The sequence below is a fragment of the Seriola aureovittata genome, chromosome 7 (assembly GCF_021018895.1).
Source record: "Seriola aureovittata isolate HTS-2021-v1 ecotype China chromosome 7, ASM2101889v1, whole genome shotgun sequence".
Taxonomy (NCBI): Eukaryota; Metazoa; Chordata; class Actinopteri; order Carangiformes; family Carangidae; genus Seriola; species Seriola aureovittata.
Window position 1 is genome coordinate 7770718 of NC_079370.1, and position 19397 is coordinate 7790114.

The 19397-nt window shown below is 38.6% G+C and overlaps 1 protein-coding gene across 1 annotated transcript in view; it reads left to right on the plus strand.

The window, feature by feature from the left end:
• myom3 (myomesin 3) overlaps nucleotides 1–19397 on the plus strand; it is a 55995-nt gene that overhangs the window by 32586 nt on the left and 4012 nt on the right. Inside the window, exons 15-31 of the mRNA XM_056379815.1 lie at nucleotides 1020–1194; nucleotides 1397–1518; nucleotides 3783–3970; nucleotides 6692–6818; nucleotides 9068–9249; nucleotides 9441–9555; nucleotides 10306–10462; nucleotides 11244–11350; nucleotides 11780–11824; nucleotides 11983–12119; nucleotides 14444–14588; nucleotides 15489–15548; nucleotides 16202–16269; nucleotides 17378–17488; nucleotides 17840–17927; nucleotides 18179–18217; nucleotides 18506–18611. Of these exons, the coding sequence (XP_056235790.1) occupies nucleotides 1020–1194; nucleotides 1397–1518; nucleotides 3783–3970; nucleotides 6692–6818; nucleotides 9068–9249; nucleotides 9441–9555; nucleotides 10306–10462; nucleotides 11244–11350; nucleotides 11780–11824; nucleotides 11983–12119; nucleotides 14444–14588; nucleotides 15489–15548; nucleotides 16202–16269; nucleotides 17378–17488; nucleotides 17840–17927; nucleotides 18179–18217; nucleotides 18506–18611 (1972 nt within the window). The remainder of the gene's footprint in view (nucleotides 1–1019; nucleotides 1195–1396; nucleotides 1519–3782; nucleotides 3971–6691; nucleotides 6819–9067; nucleotides 9250–9440; nucleotides 9556–10305; nucleotides 10463–11243; nucleotides 11351–11779; nucleotides 11825–11982; nucleotides 12120–14443; nucleotides 14589–15488; nucleotides 15549–16201; nucleotides 16270–17377; nucleotides 17489–17839; nucleotides 17928–18178; nucleotides 18218–18505; nucleotides 18612–19397) is intronic.

The following is a 19397-nucleotide window of genomic DNA, read 5'->3' on the forward strand; positions in this document are numbered from 1 at the left end:
GATTATAATTTGGACACTTAGACCTCAAATTGTTTTTAAGTGATATGAATATCCCTGTAGTATGTTTTATTTTTCAGAGCTCGTCAGTTAGGACTGCAACTAACTGCAATTTTGATTTACAAAACAATCTGCTGAATATATTTTTAGGCTAATCAATGATGGTTTGGTCTCTATGATGAGACCCAAGATGACATCTCTACAGTGATTGTTTTGTCACATAACCCTGACCCCAAAACAAAGAAGAGCAGCAAACCATCAAAAATGAGATGCTCATACTTTATAAACAACAGAAACAATTAATCGATTATCAAAATATATGCCAATTAATTTTCTGTAAACTGACTTTCTAATTATTTTAGCTCTCCTGTCAGTTATTTAAGGCTTTTTTATAAGGACCTTTAACCCTGTTTACTCTTGTAAACAGGCAGACAGTTACGTTTACATGCAGTCTTTCTCACCAAAACACATCGTGTAACCTTGAGGTCTAACAAACATGTCGAATACAAACTTCTTCATAAAACATTTTCAGCTCTGACTTCTGTAATCCTTAGCACATTACTGTGACGGCTGAACATAGAGACCGGACTCAAAAGCAGAACTCAACACTCAGCGGGTAAAGAAACTAAATACACAGGGGCAAGGGAGACAATGACACACAGGTGCAACACATTAGGGCTGGGTCAAGTGATCACAGGAGGGAAGCACAGGAGGGCAGGAAGTGCAGGGACCTGGAATGAGACAGGAGGTGAGTCTCAAAATAAAACGGGAAAACACGATGAGACATGAGGGAAGAAGACAAAAGGGACTTGACTGACAAGATGTGACAATTACTATCAGCTGCCCATCAGTGTAATAACGTGAAACCATGGGTAGGAATGTGTATTACGTGACACATGCACATGCATATGTATCCTCGTGTGCGTCCAACAGTTGAATGAATTCTATATGATGGTCAATTTTCATTTGAGGATTTCAGCTTTCATAGTTTTAGCTGATGGTTTTCGTGTGATTCCCACCAGCTGTGCCAGCTCCTGCTCACTCTGTGCTGGCCATCAGAGACAGAGACACCTCAGTGCTGCTGCAGTGGCAGGAGCCCAAAGAAAAAGATGATATTCTGGGATACTACCTGTACTACAGTGAAGCTGGCAAACAAGACTGGAAGACTGTTAACAACAAGCCTATTACCAAAACCAGGTAAGTGTGACAGATTCATTTGTGTTCTAATGTGTTTATTATCGTGTTTCTGGTTGGCTGCAGGAAGAATCGTTAGTACTTTGCTCAGTCTCTATAGTCTGAATAACAGGTAAAAAGTGGTTGCAATAGATTATCATTCTGCATGGAAAAGTTTTTCAGATATGAACTTTCACTCTGCCTAAACTTCGTCTCTCCTCCTCAGGTTTATTGTGCAAGGTCTCAAGACTAGAAAAGAATATGTGTTTCGGGTGAAGTCTGTGAGCCGAGCAGGAAACAGCAGCTATTCAGAGGAGTCAGTCCCCATCCTCGTCAAATCCGCCATTTGTAAGTGCAGCTGCCAGCTAATACAGAGAGTAGTGGACATTAAATTTAATTTTCTTTCAGGACACAACCCAAGTATCTGAAACTATTTAATCATTTGATGCTCTTTCACACTGAGCAACACACGGCTGCTCTTGCAGAGGTAAAATTTTAAAAGAGTAATTAATTTTAAACAGTATTTCAATGGTGAGTTTTTTGTTAGCGGTTTTGTAAAAATTATTTATTCTTTGAACCTGAGCTGAAGAAATTTAACCATTTTGCACCGAATACCTTCAAATTCTGAACTATCAGTGTTAACTGAATTGTAAAGTAAACTTCTCAAGCAGACATATTCATGTTTATAGTTTTCTTTAGCCTCAGGAGCCCTCTCTCAGAAAGCATGCGTGCTCTCCAAAGTGAAGAAGGTCTAAGCATTTACCTGGCACCTTACGGAAACTCGTCATTGTGTGTCCTTCATGTTTCCAGCTTTACAAGAAACAAAAAATCATTTCTTGGGGAAAACAAAGTTTTACTGAAGTCGGACAAAGAAGAAAAGTGTGTGTGGGCAAGACAAGCTTCTAATGCAGCATCACAACACTTCATAGTGCTGCTGGTATCATATTCAAACTGAGACTGTGTTTCTTTCACATGTCAGTCTCCATATGTTTTCTCATCACTCAGGCAATGAGTGCACATTCAACCTTCTTACTTCCTGTGTTGTGTTTTCCTATAATGCTCTCTCTCTGCAGCGTGCACTACCGTACAGTGATGACTCTTCTCGGTTGCCACTCACTGCCAGAATATTCTCATATCTATTCTGTTGCTCTGCCATTAGCTGGCAAGTCCAGTTCTTTGTGAGGAATATATTTTTATCAAACAGAATGTGAGCTGAATGATTCTTTTGTTTTCACAATGCTTAATATATGTAAAGAGTTATGAATTAGCAATTTTAGACTTAAGTTGTAAAGAGGGTTATTAGCACCTAAAATCAAACAACAATCTAGTCTAGTGACGGGTCATTCATGGTTGAAGCTTTTAATCACAGTTTCTTCTCCTCCTGTCTTTTATTTAATATTTCTGCAGATCCAACTGTAGACAATTACCATATCTGTCCAGTAGAGAGAGTCCCAGGTGCCTCAGCTTCATCTGACTGCAAATTTCCTTTTAGTTGGTTAAACAGTGCAGATGTTTACAAAGCTCTGCTTACGTTAAAAGCATACAAAACACTGGTACAGATAATCTTGACATTTATCTTCTTCATCAAAGTGCCCCACTGATCTGTCCACATTTAGCTCATATCTTTAACCTAACCTTCTGAACAAGGTTTGATTCCAGCTTTGTGGAAAATTGCCTTATTAGTATACCCTTGCACAAAGGTGGAGATATCTCTGATGTCAACAACTTACTACCTACTACCCTTCTACACAAACTGCATTCTGTAGGTCTAGAATGAAGCCACCCATATGTGCTTTCACTCCTACCTTATAGATCAGGCTATTGTCGTTTACGATACTCAGTGAAGCCCAGTTACCAGTTGCTGTTAACATTACATATAAATAACATAATTGTTCCTAATTAATACGTCAATGTTCATTTTTTTGTTGATGATATGATTTTATATGCCCCAGACTTCACCCCAGCTCAGGCCCTGACTCGGCTTCAATCTGCCTTTGATGCCTTCCAGCTATCACTCCGGCGCCACCACTGATCACCCCGCCATTAATACTAATTCAAATGGCATTCATATAACTCTTGCTGCGTCATGCAGATGCTGCATTTGGCTTTGCAGTAGGCTATCTTCATATTCAACTATTGATTCAAGAATTAAAAATCAAACTAGGCTCCTTGTATAAAATAAAAGGACTTCAGTCTTTTTCCAACTGTAAAACTATTGTGAAGTCAACCTTTGTGGCCTCAGCACTGTTTAAATTGGAAAGAACAGCAAACTGCCCTCAAATTAGAGCCTTACACTTCCCTTTTTAGATTTTAAAATCTTATTATCTGATGTTTTTTATGGTTCTTGTTACTGTACTGTTACTTTTTTCCTTGTTTCATGTTGTGTGTAGTTGTGTTGCCTCTGTTTTGTGTTCTTGTGATCATCTCTTGTTCTCAGGTCTCGCTTGGAAATAGACCTTAATCTAAATGAGACTGCTTGATTAAATAAAAATTAAATTAAAAAAAATTCTCAGTCTATTTAGCAAGAATGTGTGCCTGCTGAGATTCTCTCCTCTCTCACGTATGATTTATGTTGTTTCTTTTTTTTTTTTTATTCCCTCTGGTTCTTCCAGGTGTTCCCTCTGCTCCCTCTGCCATCGCCCTGCTGCTGTGCACCGGATCAGAGATGGTGCTGGGCTGGAGGGCCCCCACCTATAATGGGGGAGATCCTGTACGTGGCTACTACTTGGACCAGGTGGAAAAGGGCATGAAAACGTGGAGAGAGGTCAACATCAAGCCTGCAAAAGAGCGGCAGTTTAGGGTCAGTAAAGATCTAACATTATACAGTTATGGTGCAGCGTGATTTTTCTTTCCCATTCTGACAGCGTTGCTCTGAGGTTGGTTGAACGGTCAGTCCATCTCTTTGGTCCAGACTAATATCTCAACAGTTACTGGGTGGACTGCCACGAAACTGTTGACAGATATTCATGTTTCTCACAGATATAATGATTTTGATGAGCCACCAGTTTTTCTTCTACTGCCGCCAGCAGCTTCACATTTTTTGGCTTTCAGTGAAGTATCTTGACAACTACCGGATCGATTGGCACAAAAATTGGTACAGACATTCATGTTTTTATATATATGTATATGTATATATATATGTCACATGAAAAGTATCCACAAAATAACATGTCTTCTTTATTCACTGTCATAGTATGAGAAGAAAACTTCTGATGAAAACTTAGTGAAAAGAATTAATATAAATTCCTGCAGACATTTCTAGACATCACTACCAAAAAGGACTTACTTTTAATATAATTATACTAATAGAAGTAATTTTTACATTTAGCAGCTGCCTTTAAAATAGTGGCAACAGCTACAGCTCCCACATTGGCTGTGTCACTAGGCAACACGCCGTGTCCATGGAGACCTGGGGGGAAAGTTAAATCTTTAACCTGTTTCAGGTAGATTACAGGTGCTCCGTAATTAGACATTGTGCAAATGTGTTATATGTGAGTGGTTGTTTTTAGCTCCTGGGAAAAACAAAGACAAAGCCAATTAGAAAGAAAATGACAATGCCACTGTAAAGCCAAAATACCAATACGACACTGTACATGTAACACTGGTAATTACCAGCAAAAGTCCTTCATTTAAAGTCCCACTCAAGAAAAGTACATATCACCAAAGTGTACTAAAAATATAAAAAAAGGTACTTGTTCCACAGAAAAAGGCCCCTTTGAGATAAACTAAATATTATTATATATATTTATGCTATTATTTATATACAGATTTATATTCACTTTTTTGACTTTTTATCTAATTTTTGCTTTTTTATGAAATATTTTCACATCTTTAGCCTAAACCAATTATTTTACTCATACATCTGAAACATGATCAATAACCCCAACTACATGTTGACTATTTGTTGCCAAAAATGCTGGAAACCATGGGTTAAATCTCTAACACTGTACTGTTTTATATATCATATTAGTATAGAGAGTGCAGTGTTTCCCTGTGACATGTAGTGAAGCTGTAGCTCAAAACAATCCTTAAGTACAGTACTTATATATATTCAGTATTTAGTTAGTTACGTTCCTATAAATAGAGCATGAGGATTATTGGGATTAAAGTTGATGAACCATAGGTAATGCAACAGTCAAACTTGCTCATGTTTCTGTGAGCATGACACTGAACAGAAAGGTGGACCCTGCACTCTGAGCAAAGGCTGACAAAAGAAGATGAAAAATATATGTCAGAGTGATCAAATGCAGCCTTTTCGCCATCTAGTGGATGAAAGCTGTACTTCATTCGGCTTATTTTGGCAGGCAGCCTGTGCATTTGAGTGGACTGTATATTGATCTGATAAGAAGGTTGTCGTTCTACCTAAATGTGGTTAGAAAAGGATCTATAGATAATGAAATGGGTGGTAGGTGTGGGGAAATTGGTTTTTAGATAGCATTTGCTATTGCTCTGATATAAACTCCCTCTGGTTGTGTCAATTAGTTGCCAGGAGTGAGCTGAGACCAGCGGCAGAAGTCCACAACTGTCCACAGAGGCGATAAGGGCCTTAGAGTCTAAGTGGCTGTGAATAGGAAGATCATTGAACAGATCAATGAGGCTGAATCCCGTCTCTTCCCAAAGCAAAAGTGTCCCAGGGACTCAGCAAAATGCTGTGGCAGCAGCAGAGCTAATACCTTATAAAATACTGCTTGAGTCAGGAGGAGTGTAAATGTACAAGCAGGGAACTTTTGCTCCTGTATGATGTGACAACTGATCCGTGTTTTCCTTAAAGTCAGCCAGAATACCAGTATGAACTGAGTTATTTTGATTTATGCAAATCAGTTACATTTTTATTTTCATGTAAGCCAGATACAGAATGCTTCATATACTGTATGTTATTAAAAATATTACAAAATGTACAAAAAACAAACAAAGAAAACCAATTCAAGTCGGTCCTTTGTTATCTACAACAAAAATAATACATCACTGAAATATGTTGTGTATTAGACTGGAGATATCCAAATCAATACAAATGAAATAGCCCATCTTCCCTTTTCTTTCAGGCTTTTGAATAAGCAAACTGGAATACATCAAAGTTGAACAACCTTTCCAATTTTTAATCATCTGTGCACCAGAATATTTCTCATTTTTGTTAAGCCATTTAATGGATAATTGACATTCTGATATCGTCACATTGTACTATGTGGAGTTCAAAAGAAAAAGGCAACTCACTTTCTGCTTCATCCAAATCACACACCTTACAAAATCTGTTTTGCTCCTGAATACTTTTGAATTCAACATCAGTAGCCAGAGAAAGAAAAACCTGTTCAACCGTGCAACTAAAGTTCTTTGTTAGATGTGGAAAATGCTTCAGGGCAAAAACTTTTCTGTAATATGGATATGTGTCTTTAATTTAGGTATTGACAAGGTGTTTTCAAAATCCTATTATTATTATTATTATTATTATTATTATTATTATTATTATTATTATTATTATGCACCTGTTTGTCTTCAGCTCTTTATCCCTGGTCCGTTTCCACAGGTTTGCAACCTGTCCAGTGGGCACTTCTACCAGTTTCGTGTGTTTGCTGCCAATGTGGCCGGCGTCGGGAAGCCGTCTGAGGCCAGCGAAGCTTTCCTGTGTGAGAAGTGGACGATGCCAGAGCCAGGTAAGGGAGAAAATGTCAGTCCACTTTTAAATCAGTTCATTCAGGAGGGATGATTTCTTGGACAATCCAAACACATTACTGAGAAAAAAATGTCTCTGCACATCTGAATGCGTGAAAGATGCATCAGAGGGCAGCTCAACTTAAATAAAAGAAACTGCATACTGTCTTGCTTACTGCTGGTATATTTATTTGTATCAAACGATACAGGAATTAATCATTTTCAAACTTTCCAATTATTTCTATCTATTCTACCATCCAGGACCCATTACCATTCACTAGAATTTTATTTAATTTAAAATGACACCATTAAAGGTGCATATGGTCATTTCACAAGTAAATAGACAGGTCGATATGAAGTACCATAATAAAAACTGGCTATTTGCTTATTGTGCCATTAAAATGCAGAGGAAAGGCAGAGGTCAGCAGTCAAGTGCATAATGCGGTGGCTGAAATAATAGCGAGAATAATAGCCTTGAGTTAGAGGTAGTTAGTGGAATTCATTATATGTTATATGTGTATGCCTTGTCCTCTAATACTATTCAAGTGTCCTAGAACAAGGCATTGAATCCACTATCAGCTAAAGAGTCAATATGTGTGAAAGTGGTCTGAACGGTGTCAAAGAAAAACTGACTTTCACTTCAGGAATCAGAAGAGCAGACAGTATATTATTACAAGGGTGTAGGCTTGGTTTGGGTTTCAGGAATATGAATAATTTAACCCGTATTTTTAATAACATTTACACTTCTACCAATATAGAACTAAATAAGTCACAATGAAATTTGTTATTGTGTTTTCCATATAAATGATAGTGTATGTTCACCTCAGCTGTATTGTTAATAACAATACTTAAAATCACGTTTATGAATTTAATCACGTAGTTTCCTTTATAGAAATAACAGGTAATGTTTTTTTGCATCTTTGTACTGTACAAATACACTACATGACTCAATCGAGCTCCGATGAACAAGTAAGTATCAACCCTAATATAGACACAATCATTTCACAGTAAAAATAAATAATTAGCATATTCAGGATCTGAAAGGAGTAATCAATTAAAAAAGCAATTAAATTATTGAGCAGGTAGGTCTACAGTATAAAAAAGAGACTTGATATTATTTTGAGTGGATTCTCATTTCTCAAAATCTTTGATAAAAGGAAGTGATGTTGATTATTTATCTTGACAGTGTCAGTTATGTGATATTAATTCTTACCAGCCCCTTCAAGATGAACCATCTGTGAAGGATCTGCCATAACTTTATTCACACTGAGCATGTCCTATCATAAACTTCAACTCCTTCATGTCTGTTGACTGATGTCAATCCTAACACCACCCTATAGGCGCACTTCCGCCCACGTTATTGGACTGGTGTGGAGCAGTACACCATGATAAAGTGTGCGATACTTAGCTCTGAAAAGTGTTTCAAAGTGGGTATTACAAGTACGCAGCATGTGTCGGTTAAATGTGCTGTGTGTATTTCTGATGAGGGGCGCACTTGCCAGCTACCTGGTGCCATGTGAACATGTGTGGGTATTTGGACAAACCGCAAAACCTCCACCAACGAGTAACGGCAGCCTGTAAGTAGCCTGAGAGTCAGAATTTCGGGCGAAAAGTACACGATATGCACTGACTGGACAGTAAGAGGACAATATTTAAAAATGAGCCTGAAACAATATAAGTTTGGGGGATATCAATAAGATTTTGAAAAGTGATTGCATCATTATTACAAACACACAAGCACACGCACACATACACACACAGGAGTCACACAAAGTCATTCCAGTATGTGGCGGCTCAGTAGACAGCCTGGCAGTCCTGGCCGCGCTCATATCGGCCTCTCGTGACATTAATATTGAAAATGGAGAGAGGCTCTCTCACACATGCCACTTTTAAAGCGCAGCTCATTAATCTTGGCAAATGGGCTTTCCTCTATGTCGTTAATAATTTAAAAGTGACTGAAAATCATTTAGCAAATTAACTACTATATGCCACCATGAAGTCAGTGGGGGTAGATTAAGGAATGTCACTGTACTCCTTTTGACTTTACTGCTATTTCTGGTTTGTTTTGCTACGACTTCCCACTATCACAAAAAATAAAAGTCCTGTTTGGTTGGTTTGGATATGGTGACTGAGGACACTGTTTTTATTTAATATAAATACTGAAAAACACACACTGTTCCACTGCAGTTCCCCCGGCACAAAAACATTGACATTGATAGGTAGGTCAATGACCTTTCCTCTTCTATCTCAGGTTGTACCTATGACCTGGAGTTCAGGGAGGTGAGAAACAACTCCCTGGTGTTGCTGTGGGCGGCTCCGTTGTATGAAGGACAAAGCCCTGTCACTGGCTATTTGCTGGAAATCAGTCAGGGTGACCAATCAGACGACTGGACGGCTTTAAATGCCGAGCCCATCTCTGACACACATTACAAGGTGAGTGGAGCTGTAAAAATGTTTACAAGGCTTCAGTATAATATAACAGAAAGATAACGTTTTTTATGATTAGGATTCGTCCATAACCTCATGTGCCATAAATACATACTTAAAATTGTTAATGTGTCAATAATCATAATGAATTATGACAATGACCGGTAAATATTTGATGTGCTTCTTATGACATCCAGGTGTCAGGTCTTCAGGCAGGTCAGACCTACCGTCTCCGTGTATCGGCTGTCAACGAGGCTGGAGTGGGCTGTGCCTCCCTTCCCTCTGAGCCAGTCACAGCTCAGACTAAACCAGGTCAGCTGTCATGGTTCCAGATATATAAATATTATTTTTAAAAAATCACCTCCAAGGCTTGTTGGAGGTGCTGGACCAAAGATACAATATATAAGGCATTTAACCCCTCGCTGTCAGTGAGGCTCTCTGCCTGTCAATCCCTCAGCGTCTCTGTGCTTTTCACACTTTTAAGTGTCATCTCTTGTTTTGTCAGCAGCGACCCAACAAATGCTGTTTTCCCTGCACAGTCCCAGCTATTATGGAAACATTTCAAACTGACCAAGACTGTGGATGTACAAAATATGATAAGACAAAAAGATTGATACCACATGTCTGTCTGTTAAATATGAAGCTTGACACAGGACCGTTTGCTTAGCGTAAAGGCTTCTGACACCAGCCTCATGTCACATGGGGGTGGTGTCAAACCTCTCATCTAACTATCATCAAACTATTCCTTTAAATGCCCATTTACATTTCCACCTGAACACTGAGAGCATCAGTTCAAAGCAGTGGCGAATAATAAGATATCGCAAAGACATTTACATCACACAGCACATGCAGTGTGTAATTTGGTGGTGCAAATGGCTAAAAGAAGAAATAGATTACAAATGAAAATAAGAGCATATTCAGCGTAAAATAAGTGAAAATGTAGGGGGTTATTACCTTTTTATACGTACAGTTTTCTTCGTCTGTATTATTTTGCTATAATTATATTACCTGATGGAAACCCATGGACCATACTGCCACCCTGACAGATTTTGTCTCCCTCAGGCACTAAAAACATTGAGATTGGTGTGGATAATGATGGCTTCATATTCTTGGGCTACGAGTCTGATGAGATGAATGATGACAGCAAGTTCCTCTGGAGCAAAAACTACACAGAGGCCATCGACGCCGGGAGAGCCCGAACAGAAACCAAGAAGAACAGGTAGGTTGATCAAGTGCAACGTGGCCTCTGTGTTCTTTTTTCCTGTTATTTGGTGAATGACAGGAAATCTGTGACAGTGTTTGTGAACTCAGTCAAGTTGTTTTAGATATCTCTTTTTCAGACTCAGTGGAGGCATTAAACCCCTCACTCTCAGTGAGGCTCTCTGTCTGTCAATCCCTCAGTGTCTCTGTGCTTTTCACACTTTCAAGTGCCATCTCTTCTTTTTTTTTTTTTTTTTTTTTTTTTTCAGCAACGTCCCAACAAATGCTGTTTTCCCTGCACAGTCCCAGCAACTATGGAAATGTTTCAAACTGAACAAGAATGTGGATGTACAAAATATGATGACAAATTAGCCTACTTCTGTGACACTTTTAAAGAGTAGGATTTAAAAAGAGGCCATTAAAACATGAGATGTGGTTTGAATTAATTGAATTCACTTTGTGAGTTGACATTTTGGGAGTATTTCTCACTGGATTCCCACTGAATGTCAGCCTCTTTGGATTATCTGATTCCTGAGCTTGAGGGAAGCTTGCCTGCTAGGTCTCACATTCACTCTTTTCCCCTCATTCATAGCATGTAAAACAAAAAATAGGTCCATTTTAAGTCCAGTTGGCTTTAAGGCGTTTGGTCTAAGCCACTGGGACTGGAAGCACAGTGAGATCTGATGGCTGACAGCACAAAGCAACACTTACAGCAGCTTTTGCTGCAGGGTGGACGGATAAATACGAGGCTGAAGTTGCTGTCTAGATGCATTTGTCTGTTTTTTCAATTCATCCCTCAGGTCAATCCTCACCTTCACCAACCCCTCTGAGGAGGATCTGGGTCTTTACACAGTAGAGATGAGTGACAACGCCAACCTGTCATCCAGCTATGACTTCACTGCTGAAGGTGAACTGAAACCTTTTAGTTGTTTAAATGTGTGAAAGAAGTAAAATAAATAAAATAGAGTGGAAGTTTCATGTTAGTTAACTGTCTTGTCCAATTCATATTCACCTGAAACAGACCAGTTCAGCTCAGCTGTCTCTAGTGTTATTGAAGACGCTGATGGCAGCAGGAATAGCATTACTTTTAACTTTAAGGGTTATCAAGCTTTTCTCTCAAGCAAATAATTATGATCCTCACAACCACTTCCACAAGGTCACTCATCCAATGAAGCACATGTTCTCAATCAACTTTCCAGCTTAGCAGCTTTAAAAATAGAGCCGTGCAAGCCATTGTTGTACTCGCTGGTACTTTGACAATATGTAGGTATTACAAAATGTGACTGCTGATCAAAGTGTAATTAACCTTCAGATGCTGTTTTCCTTTTTTTCGCAGACCTTGAACGACTCAAAGAGCTCAGCTGGCAAGTCAGAAATCCACGTATGTACCACAAAGATGCTGTACTGTATGATAAGTAGACCGTCTGTAAGCAGTCAGTAGTTTAAACACACATTAAGTATTCTTCATTGATTTAATGATCATCGAACTAATTCAGCTTAGCCTGTAAGACTCTGCTGTGTTTAATTTCCATTTGGCAGTGATAGCTCTGAAGTCGGCCTGGCAGGTGGAGGTTTCTGAGAAAGGCGACGTACGTCTTTGGCTTCAGACTGAGAGTCTGAGTAACGCTGCCGAGCTCCGTCTCATCTTCAATGACCGGGAAATCACCAGCACTCCGGTAAGAAGCCGTTGCACAAGCTATCCTGTGGTACAGCTGTTCAGAAAGTTCAGCATGTCACAAACCCTGTCAGGGTTAAAGGATTGGATTCCCTCTCTTGCTAAAAAAAAAAAAAAAAACATCACACTGTGAAGTATGTTTGATAAATGGATACAGCAGCAGGATGTTGATATGTTATTTTTATACAGTTTCATTCATCATTCATGTTTTAGAAAGGTTACTTATTGTTACCCTAGTTCTTTGAGCACCTGCCAGAGCCTCTTAAAGTTGCCGCCCCCTCTGAACAGCAATTCATCTCACGGACACACATAGAGGGATTAACCTCCTAAGGGGCCGCAGGGCTAAGATGGACAGTTGCATTATTTCCCCAGGCACCCAGAAACTAACCTGGACTCAAGAGCAGAAATTACTTGTTGATTGATCAATTAGTTGATTGACAGAAAATTAATTGTCAAAAAGTTTGATAAATGATAAATCATTTAAGTCTTTTTGTAAAGGAAAAATAAATTCACTTGTTCCAGCTTCTCAAATGTGAATATTTCTCTAGTTTTCTACAATTGGAAACGCAGCATCTTTGTATTTTTGACAGCTGGTCGGACAAAACAAGAAATTAGAGTGTTACCTTGGGCTTCAGGGAATAAAAATGGGCATTTTCACTATTTTCTGACATTTAATGAATCACTTTTATAGACTTGTTGATAATGAAAACGGTTGTTTTCAAACTTACAGCTCTCCTTTGAAGGAATAAAGTTCAAAAAGTAGGAAAATGTCATGAAACTTTAGAAGGCTTATATAACATTAGTGTGTTGCTGCATGCATCTGTCTTCATGACGAGTCACTACGAATCAAACACGGCAATTAGTGTTTCAATAAATATCCTGGAAGGCAGGAAATTGAGGCTGCTGGCAAAGATGAAGAGCAGATGCACAAGGCAGCAGGAAGGTCTGCGAGCGGAGCTAATTTCACAAAGTCTGGGAGACGGGAGGATCAACCGACCTGAAGGTGAAGAAGGAGTCCACATCTGGTTAATATGTTAGTTCTGGTGAGATGCAAAAGAAAGGCAGAAGTGGAATAAATGGACAATGTGGACAACTTTCTTCAAACAAACATTATTGAGGGGTAGTAAAGCAACAGGATGTCAATATAGTGGGTCTTTAGTACTGGGTGAAATGGCTTGTTGAAATTGGAAACTGTAGACGTATAAGGCATGATGTGTAAAATATATTAATGATAAATATACATGCCTTCTTTTAGAGCCTTTCCTACGGCATCAGTTGCACAAGTAATGCTGAAATGTGTATACCTGCACTTAATATGCTGTTCACATATCTCAGAAATGACCTCCAAATTCATTTACTTTCATTAAAGAGCTCAGTGAAAGCAAGAGATATTTGCAACAAAAGCAAAAGGCATTTTCGTAAACATCCTTCCCATTATCACTGACAAAGTAATGTAATGCTATTGCAAGAAGTAATATGGAAAATAGAGACGGTGGTGATTTCACCTGCCATTTTAAAGTTCAATTTGCACTCAGATGACCTAAAATAAAGAAACAGTATAATCATTGAGGAACATAAACTGAATGTGAACAAACCTCCTCAGCACTCATATATGTTATGACACCAAGATAATCAGCAATGTCGTCAAGGTTATTGAACCATGCACCAATGTGTTCTCACCACAGAGAGGAAAAAAGAATACAACACAATATATTTATAGTGGTTTTTGACTCTATCTGCTGAATTTTGTGTGTCTGTGTTTGTGTGAGACGGGCGACTGCTTTATATTCAGCAGCTCCCATTTATCGCTCGTACTTCATTTTCATTTATTCCATTATTTCCCAATATCAGAGTTCCATCTGAACAGTACTGATTACACGTTATTTCTAAATGATCACAGCTGAGGTTTGCAAATTCAAAAGCCATTTAGCTGATTAAAACCCTTAGGCCTGCCATACATCACAAATCACATCCACCACTGAGGCCCATCAACATGCAAGGCATACACTTATCTTGATGAACATAAAAGCCATGAAAATGAGCTCAAAGGCTGTTTCCTCTGTGCACTTGTTTGTCTGTGTTTCTTTGTGTGTGTGTGTGTGTGTGTGTGTGTGTGTGTGTGCGCCTGTGCGCTCATGAAAAAAAAGGAATATTTCATTTGCAGTGTGCCTGTCAGTTCAGACTCTTTCATGCACTGCTCCACACTAGATTCCCTCTGTATGACTAACCATATACTGTATATACTATAGCAAACAGCATGTGTGCCTGCCATCTGCAGTCATCTGTGTACTGTATATGTGGCAATGCTTGTTTGCTCTTCTGCAGCACCGTAAGATCAACTTCGACAAGACCAAAGGTCTGGTGGAGATCCTGTTTGACCAGCTCTCTCAAGAGGACGAGGGCTCGTACACGGCTCAGCTGAGAGACGGCCGCGCCAAAAACCAGTTCACTTTAGTCTTTGTGGATCAGAGTAAGTCATTCACTCATCTCCCACTAAGCTGTTATACTGGCTTTTGTTACAAACCATACAACAAGCACAAAAGAGAAAAAAAGAAAACAGTAGCTGTAAATTTGATATCGCCCTAGCTCAATTTTTTTTTCTGGGTATTTAGGGGTTTAAGCTACTTTAGCAAACATTCTGCAGTTAAGAACTGACATATTTTTTATAGTCAGTCTATTGCAATTACTATCTATGCAATTACTTTAGGCCAATAAATCAATAATTGAGCATTTCCCCAACACATTTCTATTCCACTCGTACCCCAGAATGAAGAAGGCTGTCAACATTTAGGCATTCTTGTTGTCGAAATGAAATTTACAAAAAATATAAGTGAATAATAACAGGGCCCAACTGCCATTATTTCTGGATGCCAAAGATCTACTCTATTTAATTGTATCATCATCGTGCCATCATCAGCAATTAGAGGATCTGATTTGCGCCACAATAACTCTTGGTTCTGTGGGGACATAAAACCCAGGTCAAAGTATCATCTTTTAAATCTTGTATTGAAGCATAATGTAATCTAAGAGCTCATGCTGATTGTATTTTACTAGAATTGTTTTTTTACTCTTTTAAATACTTTTTTTTTTACCGAGAGGTTCCCTGTTTGATTAGATTTTATATTTGAAAAAAATGATTAACTGTCTAGTGTTAAGCACTTTGCAACCCTTTGTATAAAAGCAACAACAGCAACCTATCCTCAAACTTGATGCATATTTTGGTGCTTGACATTATTTTGAAAACAACAGGTTGTCATCACCTCTTCCTATATGGACTTTGTGATCCCACTGCTGTGCAGCATATTGGGGTCTGCTTTGCACTCAATCTATTATTTATAATCTGTGATATATCACTTTCTGTGTCTGTCAGAGTTCCGTGAGACGCTGGCGTTGGCAGACGCAAACCGGCATGACCATCAGAGGAAGTCCGGTGAGAAAACTTCAAACATTAGAAACATACAGTAAATACAATCAGAGCCTCTGCTGCTCGGCCCGGCTCGGCTCTACTGTGTTCAATTCAAAGTCACACTCGCTTTAGTATATCATCTGTGGGCGTTTAACCTATTGCTGAAAAAATACTTGTGTTGCATCAGTTGTATAGTGAGTGAGTGATGCCACGCAGCTTAGAAACACATAAACATGACTCTCTCATCTCATTCCGAGGTGAATGTTATATCTAAGAAATGCAGAAGCTTTTTGAGGATTTTTGCATTGAGTGTCACAGCTGCTTTGTCTTATCACATAAAGAGAGAGAGGAAGCTTCCTGTGCCACTGAACTCCACAAACTCCACTTCACCCACAGTTCAGGAGTGATAAGGAGAGGCTATACAACTCTTTTGTGTGTAGAGGCCAGTGTTCTTGTTCAAATAGACTACCTCACACCATGTCCACTATTCAGAGTCCACGTGAGACTCAAAGTCCATATAACACTCTTTTTTTTTTGATTGGTGATTTGCAGAATAATACAATGCACAAGAGATATTTAACATATCATTGTGTATTATGGTGTCATAAATGATTGTCTCAGGGTCACTGTTTCTATGGCTCAGTGCAGATGAATAATAATTTGTTCTGTTTTCATAGGACCCTATTTCCAGGAATTCTTGTCATGGAAGATAAATGAGGATTGTGAACTCATTATACAATGCAAGGTACTTTTATATTTTATAGAATAGATTTTCTAATGGCAATAACAGAATATCATAATAGGAAAGGTTATACTTTTACTATTACTAACCAAATCATAGCAATAATAAAACTATCATCAGAGTTCAGGAAATGTTCTACTTTTCTTATTACTTCTTAAAGCATTTCTGTATTTAAAAAAACTACTGATGATAGTGATTCTGGCTCTTTTAATCCATAGCACATAATCTGAAATGCTTTATCACATAATTTCCATACTTTTATTTATGTTTTTATTCATTTAACTGTTAATTAACCAGGAATGCCTTAGTAATATTAAAAGGTCTAGTGCCCTAACCAAGATAGGCAGCAATAGCAATGATTTACAAACAAATTACTTAAGACAGACGACACATGAAATGTGCCACAAAATCAAAATTTGGCAGGAAAGATAAATCATTTCAATCATACAGTCATGTAAAAGCCTACAAACAAACTCAATACAACCTAAGACCAATCCAAAAGAATAACTTGAACTCAATCAGAGTTTCTGCACATCTTAAAGTCTTTGAATTTTGTCTCCTAAAAAGAGACAAATCTTCATTTACAAAAGTTTTAAATATTTTCTTTTACCAACCCTTGGCAGTAATGTCAGTTCTACAGTGTTTTATATCTGATTGTGGTCTGTCTGTCTGTAGCAAACACTACTGCTGCCACATTAGCTAGAAAACTCATCTACTCATAACGACCAGTGTAGATTTTAGCAAAAACCTAAAATTAACTTAAATTAATTAATCAATTTTCATTGATTAATCCATTCATCTATTTTATGCTGCTTATGTGGATTCAGTTTGCATTAATTCCGTTGATTATATCATTAAGACATTTAGTAGGTGTTTTTGTGAAATGGGTATTAACTTTTGATTCTATGGTTAAAAAAGTTCTAAATTTAATTTGGTGAATTCTGCAGAAACCATGTTAATGAACTTAACACATCCAGATTTTAAATATCAAAAATTATCATCAGAAGAGCGGGCACACTGTTTCTGCAGAGAGTTACACTGTGGTGCTTTCAAAGAATAGAATAGTCCTTGTTTTTTTTTTTACAGATATGATACATCTCTCCTCTCACAGGTGACAAATACAAACAAGGACACATCTCTCAAGTGGTTTAAAGAAGGCATGGAGGTGACCCAAGCTGTGTACGAGCAGTCATCCGGGGTCAGCACACTCACCATCTCACAGGTACCCGAAACGATTCTGCCCCGATCTGCTTCCAGGCTACAGGATGCAAGGAGGGGAGTTAAGGGCTCAAATGTGAATCAGCATTTATAAACGGCAGCCAGTGTAGTGAGAGGAAAACAAAATAAACAGACTGACAGACAGTTGATGTTTATAGGATTAAGTCTGGACATGTCTTATTCTGTGTTATTCTTGAAACGCTCCCAGGTTCACCTTGATGTGTACTTGAAGCTTGACCTGAAAATAAATTTGAAATTGAATTCAAGTATTTGGGTGTTCTCCAGAGATATCAATATTTCATTTGAGAAGTCATGAATATGTTTAACTTTAATACGTTGAATGGTTTTTCCTCAGGTTACAAAGAAAGAGGCAGGCTCATACAGAGCTGTGGTGTCGGATAAGAGAGGAGAGGACGTGAGCACCTTAGACTTACTGGATAATGGTGAGACGTGACCTTGTCAACAGCAACTATCCACAAATAATAACCCCCATTTGTTCCTATGTGCATTTGAGCTAACACAAATCTTCCATCAGTAATAGAACAGTGATTAATGTGTTTTATTTTTTTCCTTCGTTTCTCATTAGGTGTTCTCAGCACCCAGCTTCCCACCTCTAATCTTGTGTTTAGTATTTATTGAGTGCCAATAGCCATATAAAACACTGTATGAAGCTTAATTGTCTTTTTATTTACAGAGTATGACAATCTTCTCCAGCAGCTGAGCAAACAGTGTGGTGAGTTATTCACAGTTGGAAGCTCTACTTTACAGAACAACCTTTGTGAAATGTGCCAATGACTTGATTTTTACACCAGCTGTGCTGTGTTGGGATAAGGGTAATACAACTGAGTGCCGTGATAATTAATTGTTGTGTGTGTAGTTTCAGAGAATATTAATGTGTTGAGCTCCCCAGATAAAAAAAAAAAAAAAAAACACTTTTAAATTGTGAGATAAACTGCAATGTATATACAGACTATAATATTATATAATCAGAAGAATGCCTTCTCTCTGTCCATCTCTGCAGCATTGTCAGCCGGACCACTGAGCATTCAAAGCACTGCTGAAGGCTTCAAGCTCTACAGCTCACTCAAATACTACATCAGCTACCTGAAGAACAGCTGGCACTTCAAGTGAGTCCACATGCAGAGCGCCTGTCTGACCGAACATCCTCTGTGCAGCAGCCACAGGGAATCAAGGATTCAAAACTGAACGTGAAGTCTTCTAACTTAAGCCCTGAATAAAAATGTTGAAAATCATCATGCTCAGAAACACCTGCACAGGAAAGCAAATGAAAAGAAGCTTAAAGTTTATTTTGGCTTCAGTACCATCCAGCAGTGCGGTCAATTGTTTACTGCGAGCCACAGAAGTGCAACACTGGAAATGCCGCATCAAAGCACAGAAAGATGTACACGATACTCTAACAGTCTATGAAAGTCATCAGCATGACAGGTGTCTCATAGGCTGGTAAGGCACTGTGGCTAACCACCACATGCATACAGCTGCAGCTAGTGTGCCTGTGCACAGCATAGACCATAAAACGTAACCACTCATACTGGCTTGACTGCTGCATATGCTCCCACACAAAACCCGGTGGAGATGAGACATTAATGTAATGCATACCCAACACTTCCATGGTTACTATAATAATGGTCATGGCTGCCTAACAACAAAACGTAACTATGGGTCGAAATAAGCTGCAGCACAAACGACCTGTGGGCTCGTTGTTCACTGGAGGACAGTCTCGAACATTTGTTTCCCCCTTCTGGCAGCGAGAGTAATTACACAAACACTGTCGTTTCCAGAGAGGAAAAGCAACACCAGTGGTAATCCCTGTTTGTCCTCGCCGTTGATCGTTTTCTTTTTTAGACTGTAATCCTTCCTATTTTTTATCTGGAGCATCATAAACTTTTCTTCAA